At 31.9% G+C, this 18829-nt stretch overlaps 2 protein-coding genes across 4 annotated transcripts; one reads left to right on the top strand and one right to left on the bottom strand.

Moving 5' to 3' along the window:
* The first annotated feature begins 21 nt into the window (after positions 1 to 21).
* Positions 22 to 7956, top strand: LOC105198808 (PX domain-containing protein kinase-like protein). Of its 2 annotated transcripts, XM_011165646.3 has the most exons (9): positions 22 to 584; positions 1180 to 1368; positions 1453 to 1549; positions 3927 to 4351; positions 4437 to 4613; positions 5519 to 5929; positions 6020 to 6176; positions 6257 to 6301; positions 6633 to 6848. In XM_011165646.3, the coding sequence occupies exons 1-8, from the start codon at positions 483 to 485 to the stop codon at positions 6271 to 6273; spliced, it is 1575 nt and encodes a 524-aa protein (XP_011163948.1). In that variant the 5' UTR covers positions 22 to 482; the 3' UTR covers positions 6274 to 6301; positions 6633 to 6848. The 2 variants fall into 2 exon arrangements, with proteins under 2 accessions (XP_011163948.1, XP_011163947.1); XM_011165645.3 differs by lacking the exon at positions 6257 to 6301 and having other exon boundaries at positions 24 to 584; positions 6633 to 7956.
* A 915-nt stretch (positions 7957 to 8871) lies between these two features.
* Positions 8872 to 18419, bottom strand: LOC105198809 (tafazzin homolog). 2 transcript variants are annotated; one of them, XM_011165647.3, is made up of 5 exons: positions 18134 to 18419; positions 14346 to 14474; positions 12209 to 12452; positions 11603 to 11857; positions 8872 to 11505 (listed from the first exon to the last, which is right to left on the bottom strand). In XM_011165647.3, exons 1-5 carry the CDS (start codon positions 18246 to 18248, stop codon positions 11466 to 11468), a joined length of 783 nt encoding a protein of 260 aa, XP_011163949.1. In that variant the 5' UTR covers positions 18249 to 18419; the 3' UTR covers positions 8872 to 11465. The 2 variants fall into 2 exon arrangements, with proteins under 2 accessions (XP_011163949.1, XP_011163950.1); XM_011165648.3 differs by lacking the exon at positions 14346 to 14474 and having other exon boundaries at positions 18134 to 18402.
* Positions 18420 to 18829: the final 410 nt, after the last annotated feature.

Raw genomic sequence — 18829 nt, 5'->3', positions numbered from 1 at the left:
CTAGTGACAAGTTACTCCAAGTTGCTCGGCGAACATCGTCGAGATTCGGGAGATTCGGCTTTGCGACGACGACGCGCAACGTCGCGTCACATCACAGGAGGACACAACACAGCACAACACAGGTAGTTGCGATCTGCGATTGCGACTAACTAGGATTTGATTGTCCGTTGAGTTGTCGAGGTGTTATCGTGACGAGTGAGAGGGAGAGGGGTCCCATATCCACCCTCCTCTGTGTGCGTCGGTACGTGGTGTCGTGTGTCACGGGCCGCTGACATTGAAAGTATCCCGCGATAAGTGGTGCCGCCGCCGTCGTCGTCGCCGCTGCCGCCGCCGTCGCCACCACCGCCGTCATCGTCGTCGTGCGTTCGCCCGATGCTGAAATGAAGCAGAAGCGCGTCATGTATGGCGACGCGCGGAAACTGTGCGAGAGACGAACGCAATCGGCCCCGTACGGGCCCTGCTTCGCGTCGGACTAACGATCAATGGCTTTATTCGAGAAGAGATACACGAATAAAGTGCTGTTAGATGATACGGAGCAGCTGACGAGCGTCATCGAAAATGCAAGGACTATCGACGGGCATACGGTATGCACTCCGGTATTTCGCTTCCTCTTTCTCTATCTGTGTGTCTCTCCCTCCCTCTTCCGTTTGTCTTTCTCTCCCCTTCTCAGTTTATCCTGTAATCATCTCGACCTGTTTGCCTCTTGCTTAACTGTCGCTATAGGAATTTTCCTCTGCACTCTGTTAAGATTAGTTATATTTTATTATATTGACATTTGACAGCTTGCATATATATATATATATATATATATATATATATATATATACATGTAACATATATACAACATACCGTGAACGATGCAACGTTGCATTTTTGAATTGCGTTTTTTCGTCACTTTGTACCGAATCGTTAGGGCCACTCTACAATAGTAAACGTAGTTGTACGTGATGTAAGATATAGTTGTATGTGATATATTTGTAACAATTGGCATTAATTTCAATTTAAATTCCTTTTTATCTTTTTCTAGAGTTCTAAGAACTAGAAAAACTGAGATTGAAATTAATTTATATTGATTGAAGTGGATATACAACTGCACTTTACGATGCTTTACAACTACGTTTATGGATATTGTAGAATGATCTTTAGGCGCATGCTGAGACCTATGGTTTGTACATTCAGGAATACGTAATCAAAACACAAAGAGGTCCGCTTCCCGAAAGATCCTGGAGAGTCAGCCGACGTTACAATGACTTTGTACAGCTCAACGCAGCTTTATCCATATCTGGCTTTGACCTGCCGCTCCCGCCAAAAAGGATTATTGGTAACATGGAGCCAGACTTTATAGCTCAACGACAAATAGCACTGCAGGTTCATCCTAATACGACATGCTCACTTTTACGTGCTGCATTTGCACGATACGATAAGTAGAAGATAATCTGCCTTTTCTTACAGAATTATCTAAACATAGTACTAATGAATCCTATACTGGCATCTTCGCTTCCCATGAAAAAGTTTTTAGACCCTGAGAATTACACTGCACCGTTACATGGTAAGTTTATTGCTCGCTAAGATGTATTAAAGAGATTAAAACATTATACATTCAAAGGCTTTAAATAATAAATTAAACAGATGAAATTGTAAAAAGAAAAGATTAATCATAAGAGCCAATACTAAATTATTTTGTTATTAATTTTAAATACCCTTCGTTAAATTTCTGTCATGTTAGATAGTCTTGACTTAATCAATTTTATTATTGAACATTTGCTGCATAATTGACCATGACATTTGTAATGGTATAATAATACAATCTACAAAATTTCCCTTTTTTCTTATCAGCTTTTGGATTTCCAAAGTTTTATCCTCCAAGATCAAGATGTTCTTAAGAGTTGAGAACGTTTCATTGCACACTGATGATTTTTGTAAGTTGCATCAAAGAGGATTCAAATTTCGAGTTAAAACATTTGAACTTCATATTGTATTATGTGGTTTAGCGTTTGAAGTAAGCGCAATTTACAATCGTTTAATTCAACAAAGTTAAAAATAACAAAAAATCTAATGTTGGCTCTTATGGTCAATCTCTCTTTCTTAAAATTTTAACTATTTAATTTAAAAAGAGTAAATGTATTATAAAAATGTAACATGCAGTTTGTGATGATTATATTTTAAGATTATTATCAAGAAAATATTTTTTGTTTAAAGATAATCGTTAAAAAAATAAAGCAAATTGAGTAATAGCTTGTCTCTTACAATTAGTAGAATTGATACTTTTCTATGTATAAAATCGTTGATGGTGCAATGTTATTCTTTATCTTGGGCTGACATCTTAACACTAGAATCACTGATGATATCCCATTAGAACTGCCACAAGTGTCAATTTAGTAATTTCCTTCTCTTATTTTCATTTAGAGAAATTATTTTGATATTATTTGTCTCATTACAACTTTTGTATTCATATATCTTTAATATTCTTCTAGAAAAGAATCAAATATTGTATCAAATATTAGTATCAAATTAATTTATTCTATTACATAATTATTGTTTTATATATAAGCAAAAAATTATATTTTTGCTTCTATATAAAATAATGATAACCTTGTTTACATATAGAATTTAACAACTTTTTTAAAGAATTTTATAATTTTGATAATTTACAACAAAATTATATTTTTATCTCAATATTATCATATAATAGTCTAAAGAACACAATATTATTGTTTTAGTAACAATAATATTAAAAAATTCTAATTCTCAGAAGATATTTTTCAACATATCATTTCCTATTTGATACTTCTTCCTCTCACTCATAAAAATTATTATTGAATAATGAATATATTTTTCCTGATAAAATTATACAAAATTTCTTTATATAAGCAAATTATTATATTGGTCTATGCTATATAATTTTATTTCTATATTTAACATTTCAAAAGTAAAGATATCTTCAAAATAGAATGTTTTTTTGTGTATTGCATAAAAAAATTGAAATAATTAATAAAGTTAAAATGGCGCCAGTGGCAATTATTCACACGGAAACATAAATTTTATTATTAAGAAAACCTATTACTTAATTTGCGTTTTTTTCTTTTAAGTAACATTATTTTTAAACAAATAATATTTTCTTGATAATAATTTTAAAATATATTCTTTGCAAATTTTAGACAAATTCATTATCATGTATTAAAAAAAAAAAATGTATATTTTTGAAGAATATTATGAAATTTTATTAAAGAAGAATTTGAATCAACAGTTAATCGAATTTTTACTTGAACTTAATATTTTTGATTGAGATAAAAATATTAGAATTCAAAATATTAAATTATTAGAATTCAAAATATATTTTGAATAAATGACACACAATTCTTATGGATTTTGGCTTTTATTATTAGTAATATTCCAAATCAGTTTTTTTTCTAATAAATTATGAGATTTTAAAAGAATAACATGCAATTTATTTATATATGTGAGAATGTTTCATATACGTATCAAGACAGCACACAATATTTATCATAATTATTTATAATATTTTATAAATATTTCATAAATATTTTTATGATCCTAGATTAAATAGATCATAAAAATTTATTATAATATCAAATTTTATACTCATAAAATAAGTAATATTTACTTAATTTTCAAGTAATTTATAGTATGTATTTTTTTGCGTGTAAAGACAGAAAAATTTTAAGTAAACCAATTTATTTGTTTCAAATGAATTGACTTTTATTTAAAAGAAGAAAAGTAAATTGAATAATTACTTTTCTTAGCATTAGAATCTTTTTTTGAGTATAATGTTAATCTAGTTAAAATTAATATCTTATTGTATATTACATGAAGAAATTTTTTTAATATTACAAGGATATATGTATAATTTGTTAGATATTAAGCAAGCACATACACAAAATATGAAAATTATTCGTTTTTTTTAGAAATTGCACTGCAACAAGTGTCATTAGCATTACGGAGCGATGCCAATTTTGAAGTATGTAAGCCCATTCCCGATATGGGATGGCGATTAAGAAAACATTATTATACGGTAAAAAATCGTCAAAATCCGAAACAAGAACTTCTGCTAGCTTGGGTCGAGTTTGGCCCTGATAAGCATTTACAAGATAAAGATATACAAGGGGTTTTCAAGACCCTAGGCTCTCTACGGCATACTTACATCGAACCAATAGTACACCAGCATGTTACAGACAACGGGGCACTAACGATAAGAAATTTTTATGCGGCAGGCACTTTACGTGACGTATTGTGCATTACCAAGCCTAAGCAACCGTTTATAAAAAAATATGGAAATCCGAAACAAATAAAAGCATTAACAGTACAAGAAATTGCCACGTACGGTTATCAGGTTAATAATTATTACATATAAAAATTATATTACAATGAATATCCTTTTTGAATTTACTCTTTATGATTAACAATACGATTTTTAGATATTAGAGGCTCTAGGATTTCTTCATGAAAAGGGATTACCTTATGGACATTTACACACCGGCAATGTTCTTTTAACTTCAAGATGCGCTAAATTATTGGATATAGAAAATGGACTTCTAGGATTGCCAGCGTTTTATCGGCCTTACGTGGTTCAAAGGCGCAAACTACATGCCACGGTAATATATGGAGATAATAATACATATGTTATATATATATAATTAATGGTAAGGTGAAATTACCATCAAATTCAATGTGATACTTATAGTAAAATTAAGTAAGGTGGTAATTTATTGATACTTTTGGTAAAAATTTATTGTGTTTTATTGTTTCATATGGAAATAGACTGGAATCATTTTCCATATTAATGTCCAAAATAAAGCATTCTTCTATATTTTTATGTCTATGAATTTTCCATAAATTTTATCTCTGATGATAAAGAATACGTGACTATTACTATTATGAATAATTCTGTCTGTGATAATGAGTCACATAGTGAACAAGAATTAGAGAGCAATATGGACTGAATATTTTTTACATAATTCTTAATTTTTAACTTTTAAAAATTTTACTTTTTGTTTTATTAAAATTGTTTTATACTTTTGTTAGATATTTCTGCAGTACAATTACAAAAAGTTTATTTTGTTTTGAAAACTCCAATAAAAAAAATTATTGAAAGTTCCACTAGTTATTATGTAGTTTCCTAATTACTATGCTATATTTAATTCATATATTATATCTAGTATATGAATATATAATGTTAATATATTTACGAAAAATATGATTCATTAAGTAAAATATTTTACTCAAAAGGCTAACTGATCTTTTTAAGTTTTATTTCAAAATGTTTTCTTTTTGAAATTTTTAAATTACTGTTTAACCAGCTTTTTAAAATTATCAGATAATTTGTCATAATTTACCGAGTAAGTTACTGTTACATTAGGACATTTTTATCTCTAACTGATAGTAAAATAATTAAACATAAAAAAAGCAGAGGATATATTAATTTTTTAATCTTGAAAAATATTTTTTCTGCATGAATGTTTTCTTTCATCTCTCAAATTTAATATAATTTTTTTAACAGACTCAGGTTGATGTATACTCATTTGGACATGTTTTGTATGAAATGGCATTTGGACGACCGCTTTTGGAGGCAACGTGTTCTGATTTACCGCATTGCGAAGCGAATTTAAAGAATTTACTGGAAGTTATCTTATCACCGGAAGCTTTGAAACAAGATCTGCCAACAGTGGTTCGGCTATTGGAACACCCATTCTTCGAATCAGCGAGACGCGCTGCGTTGGCAATTGGTACCGTGGAGAAGCCATATTTTAAACTAAGCAATCATTTGAAGGAAGCTTTGCAAGAAGCTGTAAACAAAGCCGAACAACGATTGCGCGATGAACAAAAAGTTGTCCGACATCAAAAGAGGCTTGTCAAAGTTCAAGAAATGATGAGCTCGGAAGAAGAAATGAAGAAACGAAAACATAAACTGGTGAGTATAAAAAAAGTAAAAAAAGAACTTAAATAATGATTGTTAATTGAGATACAATCTTATTTTTTGGTTGTTATATTTTGTCTACAGAAAAAAGAGCAAAAGTTGGCGCAAGAACAACGTTCTTCTTCGCAATTGGGTACCAACGGGACAAAGCAAATAAATGGTAAGAGCCCAGAGCGTTCAGACAGTCCAACAAGTACTTCCACGGCTACCAGCGTTGGAACGTTAACTCCTCCATCGCTTCGTAAGTTATTATAATGTGTTCTTCGTCGCTATTATCATCAATATTAAATTGACATTTACGTTTCTACATCTCCTGATTAGCTGGGCACAAAAGTTGATGGCGCATACTGAGGTCATTCCTTTCACGTAGGTCATTCGAGCATTCAGGTCTTCTTAATGTCTTTAATGAATTTTCACGATTATTATTTTCATTTTGTAAAATTTTCTCTCATCGTTATCTTTGCAGGTTTTCCATATGAAGCGTGTTATTTTTATTATGACTTTTGGACTTACACTTATAGCTTGCATATTTTTAGATTTTTTCATGTTGCCTATAATATATAGTTGTTAGATATCTGATTAGCTGTGTACATCTCATTTCTTTGAAGAGATAAATTAGACAACTTTTTGTTTTTTAGAGTGAAATGTTTATATCGTGCTATGAAATGTATTGTTATTTTAATTTTTTCTACTAAAGGTTCTGTGGAAATTACGCAAGCGAATGCAGTTCCTGGCAAAGGTGTTCCGTCGCCACCTTCGTTGCCACCACCATGCGAAGCATCCGGTAGTGCATCAAATAGTGTATCAAAATCGAATGACCGTGCTGCTTTACTTGGAAGTATTTGCAATTTTGACAAGACTAGATTGCGAAGGATTACAAATGGACATCGTTAGAAACGTTAGATATATAGGAGAAAGAGAAAAATCACGCAGACTTATTTAACATGACTGCTGTGCAATGTCGAACAAAGAACTTCCCTTGCTTGATTAGAACAAGATAACGTACCTGTAGATTATTATGATGGATTCAAAGGTTGTCTGAATGATAGCTGTATCGTGCTTTTTGCGATTTCCAATGATACTGAATATTATTTTTCTTCGATCGCGACACTTGCATTTTATGAATTTTAAAAATTTCGATGTCTCATTTATTGATGCTTGTTACGTGACAAGATTTTAGCTTAAAACAATTACATTAAGAGTACACTATATTAAATTTGTGATATATATATAATGATCGATATTAGTCTTGTTTGGCCTACTCTACGTTTTTACGAATTATAATGCAACGCTTGCTTCGTATTAGATCTGCCGTCCAAAAATGAGCCTAAACGTACAGAACAAAAAATCAAAATATTAATTGCTTTGGAATATTTGCCATCTTTATAAGTCGCCTCATATTGTATTCTTGCCATTTGTGAATACATTAGAATTACATAATTAAAAAAAATAATGTACAATATAATAGAAGTATATAATTGTATATTATCTCTAATTTACGAAACCTCGTATGATAATTATGCTGCGAGCAATTCGAAACATTTTTAGATTTATTTTGACTTTTATGACTGCTCGACTGTAAATCAAGGATATACACTCGCGATATAATTAGTCGAAAAATTCCATTTCTAGTCTAACATATCCCCTTTTTATACAGTTAATAGCATCATAAAATTTTGTAACATATCTTGTTGTTTAACGTGGGTCAAGTTTCGCGATCGATTTTATATTATTGCTAATCAGGACTTATTATTTTTCTCTTTATATATATACATATATGCATTTATGTGTATACATATACATATGTACATATATGTATATATATTTATGTATACGTACAATACATATATACGTATGTATATCAAACTTGTTTGAATGTGAAAAGAAAATGAAAAAAGCAGTGATACACGGGGTGATAGTATGTATGTATATTACGTAAATTTTCTCTCGTTATACTCATCTACTGTTCTGTCTATTCAAAGTTTATGACACACATATATATATATATATATATATATATATACATACATATATATATATATATATATATACATATATATATATAGATATAGTTCTCATATATATATCATATATACATATATATATATAGATATAGTTCTCGTTCGTGTTCGTACAGTACAATGCGAGGATCGTACGCCGCTTTTGTATCGCTCGTAAGATCGGAATGTCCAGTTTTACAAATTAAAAACGTGCCAAGGAATATGCGATCTTCGTGTTAATAGAAAATATAATACCAACAGTTGTGTAGGCCAATAGCATACTCTATTTCTATATGTCTACAACTGTCAAATGTATATGTCCTGTATAATCAATTTGTCCGTGGATATTATGAAACCTGTAATATATAATCACATCTTTTAATACACGTATCACTGTCTTAGATGTACATGGCAACTATGTAATTTATGATTCGTGAAATGATTGCCGGTACAGGTGATAACCCAAAAAAGCATATAAATAATAAGACAGACACACATACACGCACATACACACGCGCGCGCGTGCGTGCGTGTGTAAAATTCTATTTTATTATTTATACACCTTTTGGGTTATCATTGTAGAGTTATATATTTATCTCTACTCTTCAGGATATATTATATCAGTCTCAGCTTCCAGAAGGTTGTCTATCTACACTCAAGAATGTAAAGAATAAGCTTCTGTTATTTCATAAAATTTTATGTTCAACAAAATTTTGTAAAAAAATATGTCACATTACCAAAGTATATATAAATATATATTTTTTTTTTAACAGATGTTGGACCGAGGGACGATAGATATAGAGTTATTAATGTTTATTAGCAACAAAAATACTATTCTTTTACGATAATAAGTTGTGTTTATGGAGTAATAAAATCTTCAGAGTCGATGAATAATAAACTTTTTAAGAGTCCCTTGTAATGGGCATGATTTTTTTATGCGTTACTTTATATTATCTTTTGCAGAGTCATTGCCTTAAACATTTGTAAACAGATAGTGTACATAGCTTGCAAAAAGATATAGAAATCTTACGTCTTAGGGAAGGGAACAAATTTTACGTTTACTGTTAAGAAAAATGTTAAGTCAAACGCTAAAACAAACAAGACAATTTTATTTCAGACGGTAGAGAAAGACGATATTTTAATACTTAATAATATATTCAACAAGTATATGATACATATAAATTTATCACGTTCGAATAGCTCCAAAAATTTTGATAGCAGTCCGTGTGTATAGTATAAAAGTATATGTATTCAACATGTATTATACGCACACGCACGGGAGCGTACATAGATATGCGATTGTCATAATAACAGCTGTTGTAACGACTTAAATATATCGCAATAAATATCCAAAAAAAAGCCAATCATGCATCATCGGCGAACGAATACATTGGTCTTTTCTTTCTTTCACAGTTATCGAACAAAGTAGTAAAACAGCATTTTCTGTCCATGCTGCATTTACATGCTTTTCACAAACGAGTTTTTATGCAAATTTTAAAATTACAGTATTACAACTTACGAGTAGTAAGCGGGTCTTCCATGCTGTGCATTATTTGTAACGCTCGTTTAATCTTAACTGCAAATGTCTATTATACGTCTAAGCAAAACGAGTACAAATCGATTAATTGGCACGGTGCTTGTAACGAGAGCGCGAAGCATATAATCAATAATGGCCAAGTGTGCGCTACACTCGCGCTAATAGTGACACCTTCGGTCTTCGAAAGTAAAATAATGGATGAGGTACTGGTACGATTTTTGTAATTATGTTATCAGACCTCAGTTGCATTACGTAGTCTCCGCTTGTACTATCAAAACTTTTATTGACAATCGTCGTGATGATATCATAATGATACTGTTATAATTATTCGTACTATGTACATATATAATATACATATACAAGAAACTCCACTTACGCGCGAAAAGTGGGATGATCCTGTATATAGATATTTATAAATTATTATACAAGGCGGTATAATATGTTACCAAGACGTTATCTAAGAAAAACGTAACTCTCCGGGAAGGAATATATCAGCAAAATGTATCAAAAGCTCGTGCATTTTTTGTTCGTTACAAATCTCTAAGAATATTGCAATCAACTCTTTGCTCGTAAAAATGCTTTGAGCGTCACTTTAATTTAAAGCTCATTAGCATGCTTTTTTGTAACTCTATCTTTATTAGACGTAAAACCAAGGATAAAATTACAAAAAAGCGCGTTACTTCTTTATAGACACATTTTGAATATAGATCTAAATGTCTGAAACTAACTAGGACTTAATAAAGTTTATATTAATAAAACCATAAAGAAGATAGGTCAAAGACGATCTGTTTAAAGATAAGAAGAATATATTTAATTAGAAATATTTAAAACAATATATAGAAACATTTCGATTTAATTTAATCATCTTTAGTTTATGTCAATTTATAATTAATACAAATATAACGAATATAAAAGATAGAAATATAATAATTAAAAATCACAAAAATTAAACTCTATTAATTTGTTAGCTTTATTGTTAATTTGATTCATTGTCTCACATACATATATTGATAGAGGCCGAAAGTATTGTTATAAATCTGTACTACATAGTTCTCTATAATCAAGTCAATTGAGTAAATTTTACAATTTTTTAATTCCAATATTACACGCTCCAATATTGAATTTGATTGATCTTAAATTATGTAACTTTCCGTTATTTCACACGTATATTGTGATTGTGGACCATAGTCATAGAACATATAGAAACTCTTTTGACATTTTATATGATATACTTTTTGCTTTTAAATAAAAAATCTATGATTTTAAATTTGGACTTGATCAATATTGGATGGATTTAGAGAACAACGATAATACTTCAAAAACCAACGTATCGTTGTATATCAACACGCGTTTAATTTTTGAGATTTTTAATTATATTTCTATCTTTTATGTTTGTTCTATTAATTATAATTGACATATTAGACTAAAGATGACTATGTTAGTTGAGATGTTCCTATACATTGTTTTAAGCATTTCTAATTAAATATATTATTTTCATCGTCTAACAGCTCGTCTTTGATCTATTTTCTTCATGATTTTATTGTTTATATAAACAAGCGTATTAATTTATGTTTTTTATATTAATGGTTTAGGCTTGAGATTATTTCATTGAACAAAAATCTCGTTGATCGTTAAACAATCACAATATTATATTCATCGAAAAATATAAAATTACAAAAGCAAGTACGTAACTTTTGGATACATTCTATGTAGGCATATTAAAATCTCTCGGAGAGTTGCAGGAAATAATTGAAAAAAGATGGAAACATTTTGTTATTTCGCAGAATGACTTCTTACATTATGATACTCAATATTGTCAAAAATACTTACAGTACGCATAAAAAAAACTAATATACGCATTAAAAAGGAAATTGATTTCGTACGCGCACTTACGTTACATACAAATCTCACTTTTGTTGACGTATCAATTTCTCTTTATATTTTTGGCAAATTAAGGCTAGACGGAGGGACGACGGAAAAGGGATCGTCTTCGTCATAACTTAGCATGAAGCTTTTCCGTTGCTGCTTTCAATCTGAAAATGTTTAAATATTTTTTTTATTTCTTTGTTCTGCATTGTTCCTTCGAATATAATTCAATAATGCTTGAGGATGATTTAATTACAACGTTACCTTAAAAGCTCTTCCTGAATGCGATCAGTTATCGCTTTGCGCGCTTCCATCTCACTCGCTTTTGACTCCCGCAATTCGTCCAGCAATCCACTAAAGTCTATGGGTTCACCGTAATGCATGGTAACTCTTTTTCCCACTTTAAGCACATACGGTGGCTCGTTGGGAAGTACTTCATCCATACCGAGATGACAGATAGGAATTACGATAGGCGTCACAGGCGATTCTAATATTAATCTACCCACGCCCCATTTCAACCTAAACAAGATCAGCGTTTATGTATCCTCGTTGACTGTAGTATTAAACGTGACTTCCGCAATACGCTCTATGCTCATCTCTAGAACTATTCCATTTTTTGTACAAATACGGAACTTTAAAAGCGATCTTTGCGATCTCCCTCAAATATCTCTTAAAAACAAGACATTTAACATAATCCATTGCCACAAAAATTTGATTAATTTTTATTTTCGGTGATTGAGTTTATTCAGAGAGTTTCATAAATATAAATCGCAAATGTTTCTGCGTTTTTAACTAATTGTAAAAGTACATAGCGACGGAGTAAACTCCAGATAGCATAGATCGTGTTATTAGGTCTCCCAACGCAAATACCTCATTTCTTCCTTAAGCATGTTGACTTTTCCCTCAGGGAAGACGTGCACCCACTCTCCAAGGGCCAGCCTTTCGATGCAGAAGTCCATGGCCTCCTGATACACGCCGTCGCCTCGGACGATTGGTATGCACTTGCCGAGCATGAAAAAGTAGGAATGCCAGACATTCGTGAAACAAATGTCTTGTGCGGCGAGCGACCATCGTATCTTACGTCGGTTAAACCCATGCCGGAAGTCCAGGGTCGCTAAATGAGTTCAGAGATTTTTCTGTCTTAAATTCATTCGATCGCATATCGGCGTCGTTCTGAGAAAGAAAAATACGTCTCAAAAGAGGGACAAAGCGCACATAAAGGATGTCGAGACTACAGAAAATTACCATTTGTCTTAAAAAAAAAGAAAAGAATCCAAAAAAATTGTTTTTAATTACCGGCACGCAATTAAACGCTAGGAACACAATGGTACCAAAAACAAAGATATAAAGAGAGAACGAAGAATGTGCAGTAAACGAGGCATCGAATGATGCAGATATTATTCTTATCTTATTATTAACTAATAGATGCTTATCGTCATATTGTTCTTCACTTAAGTTGGATCAATTATTATAATCGTTTTATTGTCAGCTAATGATGCACAATTCTGATTTCCGAGATTAATGTTCATTTCCATGAACGTATATTAACTTTGATCTTGATTTTATTTACTCTTTATCCTTTTCCAGTTACAAGAATTAAGTTAAACAGACATTGAATATATTGATGAAAATGACAGGGTTGAATAATATATTTTTTAAATTAAATTAAGTTCACAAGTTAAAAATATGGCTTATAAAATTAATTTAGTTAAGTTACATGAACAAAAAATTCACTCAATTAAAAGTTATAATAAAAAATTAAGATTAAATTAAGTTAACCCTCAACTACACTGATCAAATCTAGTCAAATTAACATTCGTGGAGTAGTTTTATATTTCAAATTTCGATAAGAGTTTTTACTGAAATAAAATTTAAAAAGTTATTTTTTTTTATTTGGTGCAATAATTGAACATTTTGCTAAAAGATAATCATTTATTACAAATATAACAAAAAATAAAGTTTGTAAAGCTCAAAATAAAAATAAAGATTTTCTTCTAACTTTCGACAACGTTAACTTTAAGATATTATTTTTTCTAAATAATCAAATAATAAATAAATAAATGTGACACACGAGAAATATTGCATAATTGTATGCAGTGTGAGCTACATTTGTATCCCGCCAGTATAATTAAGGGTTAAATTAAAAGTTCATTTTAAAAAGTATTATTCATATTAGAAATTCGTAATTTCTTAAAAGTTTGATTACTCGAAACAATATGAATTATCAAGTTTTTAATATTTTATTTGTAAATTAAATGTATATGAAATAACAAAGAGAGAAATATTTTAAGGATGTATTTTCTCTTTTCTTTGCCAAAGATAAATTTTTAACTTGCGGAAAAAGGTGAATAAATTAAAGTTTGTGTTTTAAAAATAGCTAGTTAAAGTTAAAAATTAAATTATTTAAAATTAACTAAGTTAAAAATAATATTAATCACTTAACCTTTAACTAGTTACTACCAAACTCTAGAAAATGGGTATGAGTTATCGCGACTCGAGTAAATTAATTTAGGAAGAAACGAATCACTCTGATGCGCCAGTCATCGGTAATTTCATTGTAAAAATAATTCTTTTTTTTTTCAAACCGAGATGAGGACTCGGATTTTTATCTAATTTCTTTTCGTCCAACAACCGTGTGCTCGTTGGTTTCCACATCGTCGTGACGCGGCATTGTGTTTTGTCCTTACGTTTCATTGCGTCCGCGGCTCTAACTGCGCGGTCCAGCGTCGTAAAGAGTGCCTCGGAGCATGCTGTTTTATTAGGCGGCGAATGAACGGTCCGCCGGCACTTTACACCCTGGACGATTCGTACGTTCGCGCGCACGCGGCATTTTATTTTTCTCAATTTCTCGAGACGATAAATCAGCCGCGCGCAAGGTGCGCAAGGCGCGCAAGGCGCGGGTCTTGAGGCCCGCGCGAGGCTAAGCGCGGGGGACTGATGATACGTTATTATGCGCAATGCCGAAAGGCATTTAACAAACGACGTGGAGGGAAAAAAAGTCTCTTACCCCATATACCCGGATCGTCGAAGCAACTGTGATGATTCGACACGGTAATGAGCGGAACGTTTTTCGGCCGGAGGTCTAAGGCGCGCACGATAATGTGCTTGTTGTACACCGTTGTTTTGTTCAGCCATTCTTAAATGCAGAAGAGAGAGATTCTTTGTTAGATTACGCCACAGAAAGAGCGATATCCGCGGTAGTAGTCCGAGCTCCGAGCGAGTCTGCGAGAAGTGGTGCTCGGCCCTGGATCTTGACTCGACGCACAACGCGAAAAATCATTGGGATTTAATCGGCGTCGCGTCCCTGTCAATTTGGGAGATTTAGGAAATTAGACTTTCGCCAGACACACGATCGAGATACTCTACACGGAGACGGTCCCTCTTCTCGGAAAAAAACACGCTCCGATTTCCTTACGCTATAGTTATCTCGGCGCTATCCGAAGCGTAATTATACGCTTCGCTTACGATCACTTTAAATTACATAAACAGACAGAGAGATAGACAGAGAGAGAGAGAATTAATGGCAACTAATACTTCGCTACGATTGAACTTAACGACGGTCAAGGCTTTGTTACGGGGGGGGGGGGGAAACGTAAAAATTTATCTTTTGTAAAATGTGCAACGAAATGATCGGCGATTGTCAGCGTATTATTAAATTACATATTAAATTACTCTGACTAGTCTTACAAAAAGCCGTTACAGCAAGTCAAAGTACATGAATAAGATTTACGATGCAAATTTGCACATTTATACGCAAACGCATGAATTACCATAATATTTGTCGAATTATTTCCGGTAATGCATACAATATGAGAAAACATAGCTCACATAAGAAATATAGACAGTTGCACATTTTCTGCGTATAAACTGATAAAATTTTATTAAATTATAGGTACGTATACCATGTTATAAATTTGAAAATAAAATCATTGTTACTGCTGCACAAATACATAATGTGAAAAAACGTTTTTAAAAATGAAATTTGCGCTGATATCAAAGAAATAAGTTAAGAAATATACGGAAAGAACGGTTTTACTATATCCAAAAATACTTTAATATATCCAAAAATTTAACTAGATACAAATTTAAAAATAATTTTGTCGGATCATCAAAATAATTATAAAGGACGTTCAAACATAATGAACAAAACTGCAAAATGTTTTGACATTCTGTTAACTAGTTTCAGTGTTTTACAATCTACATAATTATTTTGATATCTACACAATTATTTTTAGATCTGTATTTCAGCTAAAGTTTTGGATACTTTAGCAAAATTGTTCTTTCCGTGTAAGCTTAGTATAACCCTTTCGAGATTACAGGTACACATGTGTATGTACCATCTATTTAATATAACCGTCTTAAAAGGATTAACCAAGGATAACATCACACAATTAAGCGAATTAAGCATAATATAGAGATCACTATTTAAGGGCCTGACGTCGCATAAATTATACACAATTTAGTTGACATTTGTTACTTTTTAATACATTTTTGAAATATATATTATCGTTCATAAGTTGGGAACCACTTGTGACTTTTTCTTGCATTTCTCAAAAAGTAAAATTAAAATAAGTTTAAGAATAAAATAGTAAATTTTGAAAATATTTATGCAAATCAAGAACGTTGCAACAAAATTTTTTTTCTTCTGTTTTTGTAAACTCTTTTATTTTCAAGTTAAAAAATATAGAAATGAGTTCTTTTGCAAGAAATTTGATATCATTGCAAAAAATTATCATTAAAGTATGTGTATAATTTTATTTGCAACATACGATGCATGTGATTTTATTCACTCTAAGTAGGAAATAAGAAAATTTGTATTAATTTTTTTAAAACCACTTTGAAGCTTAAAAAGCCTACTTAAAAAATTTTTTCTAAATTACATAAAAATTTAAAAATTGGTGTTTTTCTTCAATATTTTTATTTTACTTTAAAGCACTAAAACTTGATGAATCAAGTAAAAATTATGTAAGTAACGAAAAAAATTTTTTTAAATATATATATAGAGAGAACTCTAAAATTTATATATTGAATAAGGGCATCAAATAATCTATTTGCTGCTCCAAATAGTACTATTCCTGAAAATGACTGACAATTTATATAAGAATTATTTTGTTCATATTTATATATTTTCACTAATCTATTTTTATAAAATTGTTTTAATTTATTGTACATAATCTATTTATCTATTACAACTTAATCAAAAATATAATTATTAATTTAATATAATATATATGTATGTAATATATATGCGATAATTTAATACATGTATAACATATACATACTTAAATATAATTTTTCTCTTTGAATCTTTTATTTTAATATTGAGATACAACAAAATGCATTTCTGTAAATTCTAAATTATGTACGTACTTATATTTAATTATAATTATAAATATTAAATTATATATTTTTAAATAAGTTACAATATATAATAAATTGAAGTAATTTGATAAAAATAAATTAGTGAAAATATGTAAGCCAAAGTTTTATGTAAACCCGTACTTATGGGCAACTTGTTTCTTAATTTTGTCTTTGACGTCGTCACAAATACATTTTTTGGTAATGTTTTTGCTTGACATATTTGTGCAGAAATAACATTAATTTTATTTTCATATTTACATGTATAATATTAACAACTTTTCAACTTTATATTTGACAACTATAAATGCTAATGTGTAACTCTTAAAATTTACATGCATATATATATGTTCTGAATATTTTAATTAGAGCCTGCACACAATAGAGGAATATGTGTTGGGAATGAGAATTAAAATTTTAGCATCAGTTTCCTCAATGAATATTAAATACAATGTGCAATGGATACGAACAAAACGTAAGATATAAATGTGCTGTACAAGATACAACATAACTTATTATTTATCTATTCATTGAGGAAACTGATCCTAAAAATTTTAATTCCTATTCCTAATATCTAATATTCCTTTATTGTGCGCAGACCCTTAATGTAAAAATATTGTTTCCTTATATCTGTAACTTGTAGAAATCATTAAATTCTCAGGTTATATGATGGATTGTTTTGCATGTTAATTCCAAGATAATTCAAAGAGCATCAAGATTATTTTGTTTTTTCAAAACTTATTTACAAAGTTCAGCATAGTATGCTCATTGTAGAAAATGTTACACAAGAGTGCCCATTTTGTAAGCAATGGCCACTATAATTAACCATAATGATTGATGATAACACAATGACTTGGACTCCCCCCCCCCTCTGTCTCTCTTTTGTTCTTCAGCAAAATAATATCGATAAGATATCAGCATTTCAGCCAATTTCAGCCTTTCATATTACAACTGACGCGAGTGTATGTACGTACATACATGCTCAATTGCACCGCGAGTACTCCGCGAATATATTTACAATTTAATTTCTTTTTTTCTCCCATAACAACGTCGACATTTTTTAGCACAGCCTTTACGATGTACGATGTACGACGTGAATTCATTATACATGGATGCACGTGCCTAGATGGCAAATATCTCGGTATTTCCGCGTGATTACGAGCACCATCAATGTCAATTGCGGCGAGATGTTGTCGCAGATGCTATATATAATTGTATTTAACCTTCGTGCACCTCGCAATAAGAGCGTGGCGATGGCTCTCGTACGCGAAACGCACGAGGAGATTCACCCGTGCACGCCTACCTACTAACCTGCCGTCGTCCGGAATTGACTCCGAATTGCTCAGTGAACCGTATCGTTCGAGCGGTCTGTTTTTGGACCGATCGCGCCGATAAAAACTCGCGCGTGAACCGGCGTGCGGGACGGCGTGCTCTTACCTATGATGATTTTTGAAAAAATGCCCACCGCCGCGAAGGTTATGCTGCTCGCGATGTTCCACAGCCGGGATGGGTTCCGTAGTTTCGGTATGATCCACTTGATGTCGTACACCATCGCGCCAGCGGCCACCACCGTACCCGACGACCGAGGAGAGCAGACGGCGGCGCGGCGATTGTGTGAACGATCGGGAAACGGCTTCCCCGCGATAGATCGTTCAGTCTTTCGTAACGCGCGGCAGCCATCTTCGTGGCGAGTCCGCGCGCCATGTTTCGCGACGCGAGTCACGTGGCTGCACGGGCGCAGCCGAGTGGCGTCGAAGACGACCGACCGCGACCGAGCCGAGCGCCGAACGGCAGCGCCACTACACCTGACTCGGCTGATCCCTCGTTCGCGAAATCAGATCAGATTTAGGTTCGCTCCCGTTCGCGTGTGCGGCTGTGTGTGGCTATGTGCAGCCACAATCATGTTACATGGCGCCGCGTTAAATTTAGAATTTAGGCCGTCTTTCTCTTTCTGTTTGACGTTACCTTGCCACCTGCTGACACGATTACGTGCCCTTTACGCGCATTTTTATGGCGCCCAGTTAAAGCGAGAGAGAGAGAGAGATTAAAGAACTAGACTATACTTGTATCCTGCGTCTTTACTTGCAAGTCCATTTGCAGAAACGACCGCTTTCATTTGTGATAATTTCACGG

This window comes from Solenopsis invicta, chromosome 11 (genome assembly GCF_016802725.1).
Source record: "Solenopsis invicta isolate M01_SB chromosome 11, UNIL_Sinv_3.0, whole genome shotgun sequence".
In the NCBI taxonomy this organism is placed as follows: domain Eukaryota; kingdom Metazoa; phylum Arthropoda; class Insecta; order Hymenoptera; family Formicidae; genus Solenopsis; species Solenopsis invicta.
The sequence above is the reverse complement of the archived record's forward strand: the minus strand, read 5'-3'. Positions and strand labels throughout refer to the sequence as shown.

Excerpts from the sequence above, each read along its gene's own strand:
- LOC105198808 (XM_011165645.3), top strand. The coding sequence starts at position 483 with ATGGCTTTATTCGAGAAGAGATACACGAATAAAGTGCTGTTAGATGAT. Across the intron at positions 585-1,179 it reads GGACTATCGACGGGCATACG|GAATACGTAATCAAAACACA; the intron begins GTATGCACTCCG and ends TTGTACATTCAG. Across the intron at positions 5,930-6,019 it reads AGAAACGAAAACATAAACTG|AAAAAAGAGCAAAAGTTGGC; the intron begins GTGAGTATAAAA and ends TTTTGTCTACAG.
- LOC105198809 (XM_011165647.3), bottom strand. The coding sequence starts at position 18,248 with ATGGTGTACGACATCAAGTGGATCATACCGAAACTACGGAACCCATCC. Across the intron at positions 12,453-14,345 it reads CGACGATCCGGGTATATGGG|CGACCCTGGACTTCCGGCAT; the intron begins GTAAGAGACTTT and ends GAACTCATTTAG. Across the intron at positions 11,858-12,208 it reads ATGCTTAAGGAAGAAATGAG|GTTGAAATGGGGCGTGGGTA; the intron begins GTATTTGCGTTG and ends GATCTTGTTTAG.